The following is a 17998-nucleotide window of genomic DNA, read 5'->3' as shown; positions in this document are numbered from 1 at the left end:
AAAACAGACGACAGCACGAAACTGAAGAGAAAGTTGGAAATGTCTGGCGGGCAGACGTGGAGTAGTTGATAATCGGACTCTTGCTTGTGACTCGGGTTATAGTTTATGAACAATCCGGCTGAAGGGGATGGATTTCCGTTCGTGCTCCTGGTCAACCAACGACCCGGGTTTTCTTCTTCCCTTCTTACTGCTCAGCGCTCATTTGGGGAAGTAACGCCACAAACAAACCGCTGTTGCAACTGCATCCGTTTGGTCTGCTTTCAGAGGTGCAGCGTGAAAATAAAACAAACCAAATAACGCTGCATTCCTCGGACTGTCCAAGTGAAGGCAACCGTAGTTTGAAAAATTCCAAATAATGGGAAACAACCTGAGCAGAGTAACTCCGCACCTAAGATGTGCCCCATTATTTTACACGAATGAAACCCAGACAAGCAGATTTTTGTGAACTGTGGTGTTTTATTGAAACAAAGGAAAGCAGAGGGTTTACTTCTTCTTGGACACACCGACAGTGCGACCACGACGACCGGTGGTCTTGGTGTGCTGACCACGCACACGCAGACTGCAGGGGGAAAGGGGAATAAAGCAAATGTTTAGACAAAATTGATACAAACTAGTATGCGTACTTAAGCCAGAACAAAGTCAAATGATCTCTTGTACCAAATTTAGAAGCCACTCTCACATTCTGGTTCAGGCATGTTCTTATGAGATAAAAAACTATGTTAAAATGTCAATTTCTTATAAAACTCGTCCATGGCAGCGTTCAGCTCAGGTCTGCTAAAGGCTCCACACCCGTGAAACACACTATTTAAGTCAAATTAGCATAATCATATTCTTACTACAATCTTTATATTGAAGAGCTACAACTATTAAAAACTAAAATACTTTCTGAAATTTGACTGAAAATAATTATCCAAACAGGTTCAGTTTCAATGCTGGATGAATCCAAGATGAATTAATCCTCCCGTTTCAGTGCACGTTCACACTCATGCACTTCCATACATTCCAGAGAAGCCCAGTTTTAAAGTGAGAAAAACATTTCCGTGTGAATATAAAGCTTGAACAGAAAACATTTATAGTCAGCCGGCTCAGTGTGGACAGTGCACTCAGTCTGACATTCACAGATAAACAATTCAAGTTGTTCCAGGACAGGCTGTCTCTGCACCACATTTCCTCTGTTTATCCTGAAGTGGGACTCTGTCATCTTAGTCCTATGAAGCAGGAAGAACTGTTCTTCAAAGCCTCAAACCACCACAGAGGTATTTGAATACCAATAGTTACAACAGCATTCTAAATTTTTGCTTTGTCACACAACATGCCCGATATGTGGCTTTCAAATAACTCAAGTTCCGGTAAACAAGAGGATCTTTCGGTGCAGAGCTGATGGTTCTTTTCGCTGAACAAACTCATTCATACAGAGAATTTGATCAGATCTTACCCCCAGAAGTGCCTGAGACCACGGTGAGCCCTGATCTTCTTCAGCCTCTCCAGATCTTCTCTCAGCTTGTTGTCCAGACCGTTGGCAAGGACCTGAATCAAGACAAAGTGACAGAATTTTAAGAGGTTTGCCTCAGACAAGCTTATTCCCTCAAATACGTTGGCATTAACACAGAGCTGACTCAGAGTGGAAGTTCAGTTTCATATCCATGAGACAACAGTTTGCTTTGTACAATGCGACATTCATGGATTCACCTACAGTCAAACTGATTAACCAGAAGGCAAACAGACATACACATCACGTGTGGTCACCTACCTGGCTGTATTTGCCGTCCTTAACATCTTTCTGCCTGTTGAGGAACCAGTCTGGGATTTTGTACTGCCGAGGATTCTGCATGATGGTTATAACACGCTCAACCTGTAAAACAAAAATACCCATTTAATACATGAAAAAGAAATGTACCAAAGTAATAATGTGTAAACACAATCTGATCTAAATAGATGGGAAACGCTTGATAAAAAGCAGACTGCCAGGAAAACATACGTCGAAATATCAGTAAACATTTGCAACCTGGTATAGTCAAAGCTAGGGTGAGGATGAATAATATGGACTAGTGATAGACTTGCAAAGTTTTACAGGAAAACTGTTTTGATGGTAAAAATATATCAACTTGCTTGAGTCAGGACTCAACAAAAACCCTAAAATCTCTCACTCACACTGTTTAGGTCTTTTATATCATTTCCCTTTCAGATCAATACATTGCTATCCATGCAATGCTGGATCCAAGCTCGTCTTACCTCTTCCTCAGTCAGCTCTCCAGCCCTCTTACTGAGGTCAATGTCAGCCTTTCTCAGGACGACATGGGCGTAACGTCTGCCAACACCCTTTGACCAGAAAGTGACATTCATGTTAATATTGGACACAGAATCAAGAATGTATTAGCAGAATCAGCCTAAATGCGAGGAAAGGGAAGACATTTCTTTTAAAAAGGGCTCTGGTAGGAAGACCAAAGCCATTTTAAGTTGTACCACAGGTATAGTTGTTACCGTTACACACTAACACACTACAGACCGCAACCAGCTGTGGGCATGTGAGCTTCAGGATAAGACACTGCCCACAAGAAAGTTATGAAATCAGAGCAGTAAAATATTAACCTCTGATGTGTTCACAGCATTTAAGCACTTCAACAAAAATAACTACATTCCAGAAATGTCTAAAATGGAGAGATTTCGTGCTAATATGGCTAAAGCATTTTCCTGGTTCGACTGTCGGCTCATCATGACAATGCCAAGGGTTTGGCAGGTACTGAATGAATGGAGCGACCCTCTTCGGCAGATTTAATTAATCTAATCTGCCCTGAACCTTAGAACTCAATGGGAACGCAGCAGACCTGGGGCTGAAATAAAATTTTAGCTCGTGGGAAAGCAGCTTCAGGTCATAAAGTTCTGGGTGGTCAAAATGCAGCTTTAAGTAACCAACAAACCCTCATTGGGACTTAATATAAGAATGTGATACAATCGGTTACCCTTTAATGTTAAACAATCAAAACATGCATAATGTTGCTATAGACAACAAGCTTACCTTGATGGCAGTGATGGCGAAGGCGATTTTCCGCCTTCCATCAATGTTCGTGTTGAGAACACGAAGGATGTGCTGGAACTTCTCAGGGATCACCAGAGACTGAAAACATCAAACAAAACACATCAATCGATATGCTATGGTCTCCTACCAGAGTGGAAAGACAATTACAAAAAGTGTTTAGTAGGATACTTTACTAGCGACCCTCAAAACAGAAAGTTCAGAGTACAAAGTTAAAGTGGTGCATTCAGATTACACTAAATTTCCCAAGCATGGACTGTGTGCTGCTCATGTCTGTTCACAGACGACAGACTATTGACAATTGTAACACAACAAACATTCAGCATACAATTACACTATTTGCTGTGCAAGTAACATGAAATAGGCTCGGTATATGTTTAAAAGTTAATGTTGGAAAATTATCATAGCCAGATGAACGTTATAACCCAACCCGTGTAGCCTATGTAGCCTCAACACTGGAGGGGGGGGAAGTCCGAGCTGGGTTAGCATTCACAATCCCCGCGTTTTTCATGGTTTTCACATGTAACACTACCAATACAAAAGCCCCGGGGTGGTTAAACGTGTACTTTAATCATTGTTATCAAACACGTGCAGATAAGAAAATAATCCACGCACTCGCCTTAGTTAGCTTTAGCAGTCACCACCGCTTAGTTCAGAGGTAACATCAAGTTGCGTTAATATTTCAATTGTTATCCCCATTATATCAGCAATTCCACATAATTGTGCTTACACATAAAGTATAGAGTTTAGTCTATGTCTCAGTACTACACAAAAATGAGATTAAACCTGGATGATTATAGATTTTAAAACTAGTCCAGGATGGCAAAAGAGACACTCACCATCTTGGAAGCAAGTTCCTTGCGAAGAGGAAGTCACAACGTTCTCGCGAGAGTTTGCCCTGTTTCTGAACGGAAGTAGGTCCTTTACTTTTAATTTGTCCGACGAAAAAGACCAAATACCTTTTAATACAAAAAAATTACATGACCAACTTAACGAAAAACACGATATCAATTCTAAATAGAATTGTATTACATATACTTATCACATACCACTGGTATTTATATCAGCACCGGTTTAAAAACAATGAATGAAGCTTTTTCGTTTGCCCCAGAGGACAAGGTGGAACTTTAGTTTCCCTTTTTCCTGACTTAAGTGTAGATTCGCCGCAATGGCGGAGGGAGCAGCAGGTACAGTTGGAGCTGGTTCCGATGTAAACACAGCTGGAAACCCTACAGAAATCGCCATGGCATATCTACAAGACGAGGTGACGTTTTATTACTAGAGTTTGATTGTCTTTATGGAGGGGAATTCTAATGTTTAGCTGATTATGTGCACTATAAGTCAAGCATCCTGATAGCATTCATAAATATGAAAATACTAATGAACAGTCTGTCAGTTATCAAGTCTCATGTTTCATGGTTAAGAACAAGTCATATGATGGAGTCATAGGTGTGGTAATCTAATTTTAGACGAATGTTTCTGTTAGCATTCTGTGAAATTGTCTATTTCCTGAATGCGACACAGGACGCATTTATAATTCCCATCACTGTTACACACAGTCTAATCTTTGATTGATTGAAACTTTATAGTTAATGTGATATCATCAAACAAAAAAACTTAGTCACAAAACATTTCAGATTGATCTTGTTATTGCTGATTCATTCATACTTCATTTTTACTAACTAATCGCTGCAGCTATGATATATTATTTCAAAAGCTGTTGTTTACGTGTAAACATGCCGGAAAATTCTGAAAGATTAAATCAATAGAAAACAATAAATCATTAGTGTCACTACATTCATAACGGAAATAAGACGATTGAAGATTTCATCTCAATGATATTGAGATGAGTTTCTTTCTGGAACTTGTATACAGCTTGTAGCAGCGAGGCTAAATCACCACTACAACACCAAGAGTTTTTCAGTTGTCACATTGGCAAACCGTGCACTTGTTAAAAAACACTGTCCTTACCAGGTAAATTGGTTTCTAAAGTCTTGGCAATCAACTGATAAATCCATTCATCATAGAAATAATTAAGCATAGCCCTAAACAATTTAGACTTCCTGTTAAAGTCTTTAGATATTGTAATTTTTGTGTTTTTCTCCAGAAGCCAGATGGGGACATCGCCAACCTTAACCTAGGGGAGCTGGACCTCACCACTGATGAGTTTATCTTAGATAAAGTTGACAGTAAGCCAACACTTAACTATTATAATGTATCTCAAATTTTCTTAAAGCTCTACCTGGGAGTTATGCCACCTTTTGGATGGCAACAATGAGGTTACTCTGTCAAAGGTTTTGCAGAGTTAAAGCTAATCTCCTGCCTGTTCAAGACCATCTGGGTTTGAGAGTTTCTTCAAGAATTATTTTGCCATTAACTTCTTTTTTTTTTTCTTTTTTTATCCCTGCAGTTCATATACAGGCCAATCTTGAAGATGATCTAGTGAAGGAGGCTCTCAAAACGGTAAAGACACCATAAAACAAACCTGCATTGAAGTTTTTCTATTTAATCTGAGGATACCAGTAAAAAGTTTGGACACACCTCCATATTTTTGCTATACTCTACATGGTATAATTTTTAGGTTTCATCAGATATTTACAGGTCTAATATCCAGTCCTTGTGCTTTGCTCTTCATCTTGGTCTTCCTCAGTGATGGTTTATTTGTAAGATTTGATTAATTATTAATATTTAATGAGTTTCTCCTCCACAGAAATGGGAACTTTTGGTCTACCTTCTCTGGGGAAGTCCTTATGAGAGCTAGTTTCATCACAGTCTTTGATGGATTAGGCTCTTAAAATTGTGTGAAGCTTTCTTGACTTTCATGTTTTCCAAGTAATGGAAGTCAGTGTTAAAGTTGGTCATTAAGGCAAACGATGGCTACATGAAAGATACTGTTACCTTTGCCTTATTGCTGTATATCATTTTGATTGCTTAATTTTTGTTCCACACTGTGGAAAAAGCAAAGATTTGGAAAACTTGTTGAGCAAGGTGTATTTAAACTTAACCCTAAAAACCCAGCAGCTGTTACTGAAATTATGAAATTTTAATTTTTGATACGTGTGAAACTTTGTTGGATGAAGCCAACACGAAGCATGTTTTCCACCGAGGGTTATAACCTCTGTTAGGATGACCGTGGTCTCATCTTGTCTGTTTTCAGGGCGTAGATCTCCGTCAGTACTCCAAACAGGTGGAGGCAGAGCTGCAGAGGATCGAACAGGCCTCAATCAAAGATTGTATCCTTCTTGGCGCTCAGTTTAAATGTGAAATGACACAAAATGCCAGCCAGTTTGCTAGTTGTTCATCTTTTTAGATTCGTATAACTATGCTTACATTTCAGCACAAACTGGTGTCGTTAAATCTGTTGTGCTTGTTGTCTTCAACTTTTGTTTTTGTCACTTGAGGGGCAAAAGCTTGTCCACATGAATCGGTAATATATGTAGTTTTCCTTAGCACTCATCTGCCAGACATTAAGGAGAGTCAGAACATCGCTCTTCTGCACAATCAGATCACCGCCTGTGACTCCATACTGGAGGTAAGACGTCTTTGCCCTCAGTTCACTACAGGACATTTAACAATCATCTAACCACTTATAACCAGGTGATTGTTGTTAGAAGGTAAACCTCTGGTTTGAGTCAGAGGAGAGGTCTGGCCAAGAAAACAGCATGAGTTATTGCTCCGAAACAAATGAAGGGATTACGAGCACAGACATCTCAAACATTTCAAACATCATATCTCTGAGTGTTGTTCTGCTAAAAGGAGTTACAGATGGAGTGACTAGCATATGTAAATCCTATTTTTTTCAAACTCAGCTCTGACTTGAGAAGCAATATGCTGGATAAAATGGCTCAATCGTAAGCCACACGTGCTCTGCAGAGAAGTTTGATTTTTACATGTGAGAGCTAAGGTGACCTTTTCATTTGACCCCATGGCTGCGTTTTTTTAAACGTTTTTTTAAAAGATTTATGTGTGAAAACTCTCACTGAGAAGTCTTCCCTCAAATCTTCATTCATTTGAAAACAAGAAATGATGAAGTTAGAAGTTAAGGAAAGGGAATTTTTTGTGAATATTTGAAAACTATTTCTGTATCTCAGCGTATGGAGGGCATGCTGAGCGGTTTCCAGAGCGATCTGTCCTCCATCAGCAGCGAAATCCAGACCCTACAGCAGCAGTCGGTCAGCATGAACATCCGCTTGAAGAACAGGCAGGCCGTTCGCAGCCACCTCAGCCAGCTGGTGGATGAACTGGTGGTCCCCGAAGCCATGATCTCGTAAGTTTAGGAGCCGCAGATGGAATAACTGAAACTGCACTGAATAACTTAGAAAACTTAACAAATGATATGTGTAAAAATGCTGGTCAAGAAACAGTTCAACGCTACATGCCATAATTTCGTTAACCAACCTTTGTTATCTGTTTTCTAGTTATTATGCAAATGTGTTATTGAGCCATTTTTGATAAGTGGTTAATATTTGCTATTTGTTTAAATATAATCTGTTAAATCAATCCATAAAGTAACTACTAAATTTCCGTTTCAAAAACCTGACATTAGCGTTTTATGATGTTTGTCCTCAGTGAGTAAAAAATGTGCACCAGCAGAGACGAAATGTGATCAGACAGAAGATCTTGATAAACCTCTGTGCAGGAAAGAGTTAACGTTTTTATGCTTGATATTTTCTTGCTTAACTCCAGCACCATCCTCGACAGTCCGGTGACAGAGCAGGAGTTTTTGGAGCAGCTCCACGAGCTCAGCAACAAGATCAACTTCGCCAAAGAGCTGTGCTTCAGAGAGACGCTGGCCTGCTCCGACATCCAGGACATCGTCGACCGGCTCAAACTCAAGGTGACTCTCTGAGAAATGGACGGGAGCTTGTTGTTACCAGGTTTTATTTTCAGAACATATTTAGAATTAGGTGCCGAGTTTAGATCGGTTGAAAACTGTAGATTAACTTCTACGGTGATGTCATTTTTGACAGTTTCTCGTCACATATTATTGATTCAGTTATTTTCCTCTTGTTTGACTTTCCTTTTTCTCCAGTGCAGAAATCTGTAGGATTATATTGATTTTCTTTTTACTTTCCTGAAATCTTTCTCGGCTTTTAACCACAAAACCAGCACATTGTGGTAAACCTCACTCATGTTGAACATTAGTAAAATTAAGACAACGACATAAGAATCACATTTTTGATGAGTTTCTCTGTCTTTAGATTGCCAGGGTGTGCAGATTTGGGTTTAATTTCAACAAATCAAAATAATATTGTTTTGATCTCCACTTCAGGCAGTTTCAAAGATCAGAGAGTTCATTCTTCAGAAGATCTACTCCTTCAGGAAACCGATGACAAACTACCAGATCCCACAGAACACTTTGCTGAAATACAGGTGAGCACAGCTGTGTTTTCTGCTGATGATTTGAATAAAAAATGCATATTTTAAATGTCCGAGTTTAATCATTTCTGATTACTGTATTTCTATTTTTTTTTTTTTGTAATCACACTCCATTTGTTTGAAAATATAATCGAGGTATAGATGTCTTTCTTTTTCTGGAAATAAAAACAAACCAGGTTCTGTTTGTCTTGCTTTAGATTTTTCTATCAGTTCCTTTTGGCCAACGAGAGAACGGTTGCCAAGGAGATCAGAGACGAGTATGTGGACACTATGAGCAAGATTTACTACAGTTACTTTAAGTCATACAGCGGCAGGCTGCTGAAAGTGCAGGTCAGTGGATCGAAATAGCCGGATCGTGACCTCTGTGAGCTCGTTACCGTTTCATTATATTTTACGTTGCTAACAGCACGTGGGCAGTCTGAGGCCGGAGGAGAGTTTATATGCTCTTCTTTTATTAATTTAGATGAGTTCATCGCAGTTACGTGTGAACTGATGTTTCTCTGTCCCGCTGCAGTATGAAGAGGTGGCAGACAAAGATGACCTGATGGGAGTAGAAGATACAGCCAAGAAAGATATCCTTTAAATACTGTTTGTGACATCATACATGGAAAATTGATATGTATAATCACATATCAAGACAGAACAAAAATGACACAAGTATTCAGCCTTTTAGTGGATATTTTTTTCAATAGTTCATGTCAAAGGTTGAGTCGAGGAGAGTTTAATTTTATGAATAATATGCTGCTGAAGTTTTCTGTTTTGGTGTTCCTTGTGAAGGAGGCCTATGTGCCGTATCCTATAGAACTATAGACAGTTAGAGGCTCCTTGACTCGCCGCTGCAGGTTTCTTCTCCAAACCGTCTTTGAAGAGCAGAAACACGATCTTCACTTTGGGCCAGAGGGGGACCATTCTGAGCCCCGCTGAGCTGGAGGGGCCCATCCTGGTTCCTCACACGGCTCAGAGAGGAGACAGCAGGGTGAGAGCTGACACACATTCAAGTGAACAGTGCAAATGACAGAGGAGCAACAAAGAGTAGAGACATTACAGTCTCACCCAGTGACTGGGGCTGGTAGTGGCCCGGTGGACTGATTTATGGAAGAGAATAAGAAACGAGCATCGGTAATACTAGCAGCAGGAGTAGTAGTACTTAATGCACATGCATTTCTTTCCTTACCTACAGTTTCTTTAGTGTCTATTTGTTCATTGGTTTCTCTAAAAACCGTTATATTAAACTCATTCCTTTAAGGCGAAGAAGTAACAGTGTCTCGCCACCTTAAAGGAGAGAAGGGATTTACTCTGGAAGTCAAACTTAAATGCAAATTTTTAATGATCAATTTTAAATACTGAATATTTTTTCATTATTTAAACGTCCACTCCTTGAGCAGTTGAAACTTTGGGAATAATCAGTGTCAGAAAAGGACCTAGTTGTTACTCTGAGCATTCATAATTGTCTGTGTCCTCCAGTATCCCTACGAGATGCTGTTTCGCAGTCAGCACTATGCTCTGCTGGACAACGGCTGCAGAGAATACCTCTTCCTGTCTGACTTCTTCATGGTGACAGGAAACTCTGCCCTCGACCTCTTCAACAGCATCATGGGAAAAACTCTCAGCATGTTCCTGGTATAAACACATTCTCCTCTAAATGTTGTAGTTTCTCTTCCATTTATTTATGTAGCACAATGTCATGTTTATCTAGAAAATAGAGTAGAACTTCATCAATCAGGACTGACAGATTTAACTGACACGGCAAACAGCTGACAAACTGAAGGTGGCACAATGTGCAAAAATCATTTAGATTCAGCTACAATCATAGAGATAATAATCACATCAACTATTTGCTCTGTCTGCATCTATCAAACTGTATCAAATAAGCATCACTTCCTCATATTTCAGAGCCTTTTTTTTGCTTAAAAAGTACTTTTTTGCAAAGTTGATGCGACATTTTCTGTTGAATGAATACTCACAGGTGCTCTCAATATAATGTAATTAATAAACTTGTATTAGGACTGTTTCAGCAGTAGGTAAGTAAGCTTACTGTGAAACATTATCAGGATGAATGAACAGCTGTGAGTTATTTCTGATTCCTGTTATCTAATTCCTGCAGAAGAGCATGTCCACCTACGTGTCAGACTGCTACGACAGCATCGCCATCTTCCTGTGTATCCACATCATCCTCAGGTTCAGAGCCATCACAGCAAAGCGGACCATCCCTGCCCTCGACAAGTCAGTTTCTCCCTTAAAAAAAAAAGTTGCATATTGTTTGTGAAACATTACATTTTTGTTCTAGTATCCCGTAAAGTCACTCCTGCGTGAACATCTTCAATAGTTTGTTTCTCACATTCCAGCAGCAGAGGCCCAGTTTGTTCATTTTCACTCTTCACAGCTGTCAGTATTGGCAGTAATTTATGTTTGTTTTTAATCAAATCATCAGCATCCAGTTTATCTTAAACCTGAAGCAACCAATTTTTTTTGGGAGATTATCCTCCCTACATTTTTTTAGGTTATCTAGTTGATATTTGCAAACAGTTGCTAATTTCCAGCTGCTTCACAGCAACAAGAACATTAATTTTGCTTGTGTTGTTTGACTCTTTTCGCTCTGTTCCTCAACACAACCAAAATATCCATAGTTTCAACATGCTGGACAGCAAAGCTGACATCTGATTGCAAAGCTCAATAAAGCTGAGAGCAGCTGCAGATTGTTCCCTCTTTAACGGGAGGAAGTCACCAAAGAAACAGGAAAGAAAAAGTCAGCTAATGGAAGATATAAATGTGTGCTTCTCAGGTACTGGGAGGCTGTTTTGGAGCTGCTGTGGCCGAGATTTGAACTAATCCTGGAGATGAACATTCACAGCATCAGAAACACAGACCCTCAGAAACTGGGAGTGCTGGACACCAGACCACACTACGTACGTGCACTGCCTCATTCATGTCTTCCATCACGCTGTCGGTTTGTCACACATGCTTCATCTTATCACCTGTGGTGTCAATCAGAAAGATGAGTGTGTTTACTGGTTTCAGATCACTCGCCGTTACGCTGAGTTTTCGTCAGCCATCGTCAGCATCAACCAGACGTTCACCAACGAGCGGACCAACGCTCTGCTGGGTCAGCTGCAGGTAACACACACACACAATATTTACCCACTTCTCCTTATGGTTGGTTGCCAAAAAGATAGTTTCAGTTTTATGTTCTCAAGTCTTTAGATAACTGACCTTGGCAGTAAAATCTGTTATCTAAATTCTGTAAGAAACTCGAGGTGCATCTTTAAGCCCCGACACGACAGCAGATCAAATTCAAATAGAATCTTAGAAAAAAAAAAAAACTAAATTCATATCTTTGAATGGTGGACATTTCACATGTTTTTCCACAAGGAGTTAAATCAAAATGCACTTTTTTTTCTTTACAAACTGTCGTTATAATCTCTCATTAACTGAGTTTGATGCAGAATGTCATATTTGTTTCCAGATTGAGGTTGAAAACTTTGTACTAAAGATGGCTGCAGAGTTCCCCTCCAGAAGAGACCAGCTCATCTTCCTCATTAACAACTACGACATGATGCTTAGCGTCCTCATGGTGAGCAGCACACATCTGTGTGAACAGCAGCACACATCTGTGTTAGTAACGCACATGTGTGTGAACAGCAGCACACATCTGTGTGAACAGCAGCACACATCTGTGTGAACAGCAGCACACATCTGTGTGAACAGCAGCACACATCTGTGTTAGTAGCACACATGTGTGTGAACAGCAGCACACATCTGTGTTAGTAGCACACATCTGTGTGAACAGCAGCACACATCTGTGTTAGTAGCACACATCTGTGTGAACAGCAGCACACATCTGTGTTAGTAGCACACATCTGTGTGAACAGCAGCACACATCTGTGTGAACAGCAGCACACATCTGTGTTAGTAACGCACATCTGTGTTAGTAGCACACATCTGTGTGAACAGCAGCACACATCTGTGTTAGTAGCACACATCTGTGTGAACAGCAGCACACATCTGTGTTAGTAATGCACATCTGTGTGAACAGCAGCACACATCTGTATGAGCGTGTGTGTACTTCAGGTGTGTGAATGTGATCTTTACTGTGTTTTCGTGTTAAACAGGACTAGAAAGGTGCTGTTCAGACACAGTCCACACTGTCATTATTTGTTCTTACCTGGAAAAAATACCACAGACTTCAGGAAAATGATTTCAATTTGTGTTTTGTTTGGTTTGGTTTTTATATTTTGGTTCCTTTCCTACTGATCTTGTGTGCTGGTTGTTCATCTCTTCTTTGTTCAGGAGAGGGCAGCAGATGACAGTAAGGAGGTGGAAGGTTTCCAACAGCTGCTCCTGGCCAGAACACAGGTAAATAAGATCATAATAATATCATTTCAAATGATCGGAACTGAACTGCAATTATCACCGCTGCTCTGTTGGAGACAGTTGTTGAAAATTGTTTAGATATATATGTCTATATTTTATTAAGTGATCTGAATATAATAATAATATAATTTTTTAACATATATTTTTCAATTTTAATGGATATTTTTCTGACATTTAAAAAAATGTATTTATGTAAATAAATGTATGCATTTGATAAATTTTTTTAAAACGGAGGTATTTCACTTTTTTTTATATTTAGGCATAATGGTAATATTTAGCTGTTCTTTTATGTGCATTTACAGAATATTTTAAAAATATTAGAGTTCTGTTTACTTTGAATAGCTCATGTTTATTTTCAGACATTCTATAATTTTTATAATGAATGCAACACAATTACTTTTATATTAACACAAAAACATATGTATTATCCTAAGAAATATGCCATTGGAAAAAGTTGAACAACAGAATATAAAAAGTACCAAAGAGGATAAAGTAGATTTACATGTGAGTTCTGAACAGATGAGTTTAAACAACTGAGGTTTCAAGGTTTCCTCTGCTTTTCTTTGATTTTCTCCCCCCAGGAGTTTATCGAGGAGATTCTGTCTCCCCCTTTTGGAGGGATGATTGCCTTTGTGAAGGAGGCTGAGGCATTGATAGAGAAAGGGCAGCTTGATCGACTGAAGAACGAGGACGGTGAGAAAATTGGTTTACATCAGAGGACCTGATGTGTCAACAATTCGTGTTTTTTTTGGCGGCCTGTTTTAATATTAGTCTTTGTGTCAAGCTGTCATAGTTTTTATTAGTTTTAGTTGCGTTCATGCTCTTTTTTGTCTAGTCAAGTTCAGTCGACTAAAAGTCTGAGCATTTTAGTCTTATATTAGTCAGAATTATCTGTGACTATTTTCATCTAGTTTTAGTCGACCAAAACTGATGACATTTTAGTCTAGTATTAGTCAATGAAAGTTGTATTTTAGTCTCTTTTTAGTAATGCAATTCTATTCAACCCAGCCCATATAGTATAACTACCTAGTAGTATAGATGAAACCAAAATTTTCTTTTAGTCAAACCCATTTCACAATTCAAACAAGGTTGTCTCATTATTATATTATTGTTAACTTATAGACTCAAGAATACATCAACTCCAGACACAGAAGACGCTCTGATTTGAATTTACAACATATTTGTTTTACCAACCAAACGTGTTGGAAGTAATGACGAACCCTGGCTGGCCGGCCATCGCTCCCTTTCTCTGTCAATTGGTTGTCTGTCAACCCATAGACACATATATATGTCTATGTGTCAACCCACCGCAGTTGCATATTCTAAATAATGTGGCGAGCGAGTTGAGAAAGTGAGGTCATCTGCGACTGCGCAGTGAGACGCAGGAAACAGAAATACTGACGCGACTAAACGAAACAAAATAACGTTATTACATTTCGTCTCGTCTCGTTTTAGTAAACGAAAATGAAGAGACATTTTAGCAGATGTTTTGTTTTGTAAACCACATTTAGTCTCGTTTTTATTCCTCAACAATATGGCATTGTGTATTTAATTATAGTTATCGTCACATGACCAACATTTATATTGCGTCTTGTTTTCGTTACGTGATAAAGGTTCGTTGATGATGATATTTAGTCATAATTTTTGTTGACGAAAGCAACACTATCAACAATGCAAAGAGCTGCAAGTCACACCTGACAAGTTTCTGTGCTGTCAGAGAGTTCACTCCCCTAAGTGTTGACTTTCTGAGAGTTTCTGAGACTTAATTCAGAACTAGCAGGCTTTCAGAGATCTTTATGAACACTGAAAGTGTCTTATTCAGTGTACAAATTGTTCAAGATATTTTTGAAAGCTTACTCGTTGTACATAAAGTGGAAACCTTTCCTTTAATAATCAGGTGTGCTTCACATCATTGAGTCTCCTGGATGTAGCGATAATGTCTCGGGTTCAACACACTGCAGCAGTTTGCTCAAATTATATTATTTTTTTTCGTATCAGAATTTCTGCTGTGACATGTATACTGTTTCCAGGTTATATATTGTATGTGCTTCTGTCGTGATGCAACGAACAAATTGGCAGATTCTATGAAAATATCACGATATACTCGTGTTTTGTGAGGATATCGTGAAACTAGAAGGCGAGGATACCTTCTGGTTTCACCCTATTCAACGTAAGTTGCACATGTAGATTTCTTTCACTTCATGGTTTAGTTTTGTTTTACAAAGTAATGAGCAGCTTCTTTCCATAAGCTCCCATCCACTCCTTCAGTTTCATTTCTCCGTGGTCTGTCCAGTGTTGCATGATCAACACCTCGGCTTCACACATCCTTTTTCTTTTGTTTTGTCGCCCTGATGGTTTCCTCTCATATTTACCACATTTTCTTTGTTTCCCGCCCTCAAAAGGAAATGGCCTAAAGTTTGATGTGAACTCTGAAATGTGTTTGTGTGTGCAGTTCGCATCACTCAGTTGGTTCGGGGGTTTTCCAGTACGTGGAAACAGTCTGTTGAGTCGATGAGTCAAGATGTTATGAGGTCTTTCACTAACTTCAAAAATGGAACCAGCATCATACAGGTGAGCCAGCCAGCAGGTGTGTCACACAAAGGTACACTGCAGCCTTCCTCCTCTGGTGCTCCTGTAACTTAGCTGTGCATTACACCTGCACCAGCAGTGTGGAAGGATCGATGGACTGATTGATTCTGTGTTAAAGCTTCTCCATAAAGTGAGTCATAATAGTTCTTGCTGGAAAGGGAAATAACTGAAATGCATAGATGCTGACTAAGGTATAAAATTCCCACAAAGAAATAAAAAAAACGTTTACAGAGACACAAACACAGATAGTTTCACAGAAGCAGGTGCAAAGTGAACAAAAGGGGATGCAAAATAACTACAAATAACCACAAAAAGACTGAATGATGCTGACATGCGAAATGTCAACAGAGCGAAGGCAACGAGGCACAACGTGCTTGAAAATGTGCACAAAGAGTCAAGAGGACACAGAATAACCACAAAGGAATTTAAGACGACCACAAGGAGGAGGTGACACAAAATTATTACAAAGCAAAAACAAAAATAATACAAAAGCATGTGAAATGTTTTATAAAATATTATACATCAGGCTTGTAGACAAAATTGTGGGTCATTTACTGAAAATCTCTTTTTCAAGTTGAATACAATGCGGTTACATCTGTGGAAAAACCACAGATGCATGGATTTAATTCATCTGTTTCCACATATCTAGAATTTATCATAGTTTTTTTTTTGTTTTTAATAAATGTGCACCCGCCCACTTGTTTTGACATCCTCTTATCTGTGCGGCTGTGATGCAAGCGATGGGGAGAAATGGAGACCTTAAAAATCAGACAAATCTGAACCACCCACCGTCCTCATGTAGGAGGAAGTGACTGAGACACAGAGTCATTTTGCAACTCTTGCTCTTATTCCCGTCCTGCAGGGCGCCCTGACCCAGCTGATCCAGTACTATCATGGTTTCCACAAGGTACTCAACCAGCCGACGTTCCGCAGCCTGGCCGTCCGCTCCGAGCTCATCAACCTACACCATCTCATGGTTGAGGTCAAGAAGCACAAACCCAACTTCTAACAGGGCGGCTTGTTCGGGAGGGAGATCAGCGAGACGCTTAACTGAAACCTGGAGGTGATAATTCCCCTCACCTCGCTCCTCATCACACTTTCCGAGTCATTTGTATTTGGAAAGCATTAACGAGACAGACATCTTTTACCCTCAGCTGTTGAATAAGCCCCATTATAGATTAGTGAAGAGGTGATTTCCTCTTAAAATAAATGGCAATCCACACTTCGTTACTAGTGACATTAACCTCTCTGACCCTAATCGGGTATGAATCACACAGATCTTTGACCAAACTATCACTAAAGAAGAGAGTACAAGTGTGTGCTTGAAACTTTGATATCTGTACAGGATACAGGAGTGTACAGCAAGTTCTGGCGCATGAAGTTAACCTGATAATTCTGTCATTTTGTGTTCTTAAATTATTGATTAGACTTAGACCGTGAGAAAAATATAATCCAAACAGTAGTGTTGGTTTTTTCTTTCTCAAGTCATTAAAAGCAACAAAAAAGGTGCAATCATGAAACACTGAACTAGTCTGGACTTGTCTCCTGTCTATGTTGTGCATTTAAACAGTTTTTTGTTGTCGTTGAACAGCAGCTGTGGAATTTCTGAATTCAGCTCTTTATATGTACGTGGGAGAAAGTCTAATGTCTTCTTTATAAAAAAAAAAATGCATAGTTTTGCTGTTTTTGTTCAGCTAAAGGAAACACAGTTGTATTCATCCATGTAATTTATAACACTGCACTTTGCTCTTGCAATGCTGTTACTTGTATAACTGAGCTCTCAGCTCAGCAGCAGAGGTGACACTGACCATTAAAGATGTTTTTTTTCCATGTCAACAAATCCCACATTTAGTGTCAAACCAACAATAAGTGAGACTCTTGCCACATCAGATTGGCTTCCTTTTTTCTCTGAGGGTCTCGACTCTGAACTCGTGTCCTGCTTAAAGCATTAATCTCTAAAAAAAAAAAGCTGCTCACTGTAGTTTTTGTTAAACTGGAGGGAAGTGTGGACCGTAAGTGCTATAATGAAAATCGGGGTCAGTGGGAGTGTGTTTTAACCATATCTGAAAAATGGAGCTTTTTGGCACAGATAACAGATGATGAAGTGTTCCTGAATTGGGATTTGTTGACAAAAGAAAAGATTAACCCCCAGAAGATGCACTCCTCCAGTGTGATAGAAGGAATTGTCGTGCAACTTTGCTCTTTTGTCCAGCTGTACAGAGCACATCGTGTTGCATTTATTTGTGTGAATCTGTATCTGAAGTCATTCCCATATGAACTAACACTCTGTGGAGTTTAACAATGAATAATGGAACTACCACATGGTTTCTTGCTTTTTTTAAATTATTTTCCTTTTATTACATTTAGTAGATTATTGAATAATAAATACGAGTATCACCTCATCAAATCACAGCATTCAGTACATAAATTGAGTTCCAAAGATCACATTCATTTTCCCACACATTCAGTGTTTAGCCACTTTTTATCAGTTTGAGATGAGACGCGCAATCCACATTTATGGCAATAAGTAACAAATTAATATTAATATTTTTATATAACTATTTATTCAGGTGTCTTAAGACAAATTACCCATAAGTCAATTGAAGTCATAAGATGTCTTTTTTT

General features: G+C 39.1%; 2 protein-coding genes across 2 annotated transcripts; one reads left to right on the top strand and one right to left on the bottom strand.

Moving 5' to 3' along the window:
- Positions 1-436: 436 nt before the first annotated feature.
- Positions 437-3976, bottom strand: rps18 (ribosomal protein S18). Its single transcript, XM_072370609.1, has 6 exons — positions 3874-3976; positions 3017-3115; positions 2233-2319; positions 1751-1852; positions 1436-1527; positions 437-559 (listed from the first exon to the last, which is right to left on the bottom strand). The coding sequence occupies exons 1-6, from the start codon at positions 3874-3876 to the stop codon at positions 484-486; spliced, it is 459 nt and encodes a 152-aa protein (XP_072226710.1). The 5' UTR covers positions 3877-3976; the 3' UTR covers positions 437-483.
- A 146-nt stretch (positions 3977-4122) lies between these two features.
- vps52 (VPS52 subunit of GARP complex) lies at positions 4123-17693 on the top strand. The gene is made up of 20 exons (XM_072370605.1): positions 4123-4298; positions 5142-5223; positions 5445-5497; positions 6192-6267; positions 6499-6566; positions 7126-7301; positions 7721-7871; positions 8307-8407; positions 8611-8743; positions 8928-8985; positions 9256-9389; positions 9878-10033; positions 10518-10636; positions 11196-11319; positions 11432-11527; positions 11877-11984; positions 12701-12766; positions 13366-13477; positions 15237-15355; positions 16236-17693. The coding sequence occupies exons 1-20, from the start codon at positions 4203-4205 to the stop codon at positions 16380-16382; spliced, it is 2175 nt and encodes a 724-aa protein (XP_072226706.1). The 5' UTR covers positions 4123-4202; the 3' UTR covers positions 16383-17693.
- Positions 17694-17998: the final 305 nt, after the last annotated feature.

This window comes from Leuresthes tenuis, unplaced genomic scaffold (genome assembly GCF_036924035.1).
Source record: "Leuresthes tenuis unplaced genomic scaffold, fLeuTen1.0.hap1 SCAF_18, whole genome shotgun sequence".
Classification (NCBI taxonomy): Eukaryota; Metazoa; Chordata; class Actinopteri; order Atheriniformes; family Atherinopsidae; genus Leuresthes; species Leuresthes tenuis.
The sequence above is the reverse complement of the archived record's forward strand: the minus strand, read 5'-3'. Positions and strand labels throughout refer to the sequence as shown.

Coding starts and splice junctions, on each gene's coding strand:
- rps18 (XM_072370609.1), bottom strand. Junction 1,528..1,750: donor AGGACGGCAAATACAGCCAG/GTAGGTGACCAC, acceptor GTCTTGATTCAG/GTCCTTGCCAACGGTCTGGA. Junction 560..1,435: donor GGTCTCAGGCACTTCTGGGG/GTAAGATCTGAT, acceptor TTCCCCCTGCAG/TCTGCGTGTGCGTGGTCAGC.
- vps52 (XM_072370605.1), top strand. CDS start 4,203: ATGGCGGAGGGAGCAGCAGGTACAGTTGGAGCTGGTTCCGATGTAAAC. Junction 5,498..6,191: donor TGAAGGAGGCTCTCAAAACG/GTAAAGACACCA, acceptor GTCTGTTTTCAG/GGCGTAGATCTCCGTCAGTA. Junction 9,390..9,877: donor CTCAGAGAGGAGACAGCAGG/GTGAGAGCTGAC, acceptor TGTGTCCTCCAG/TATCCCTACGAGATGCTGTT.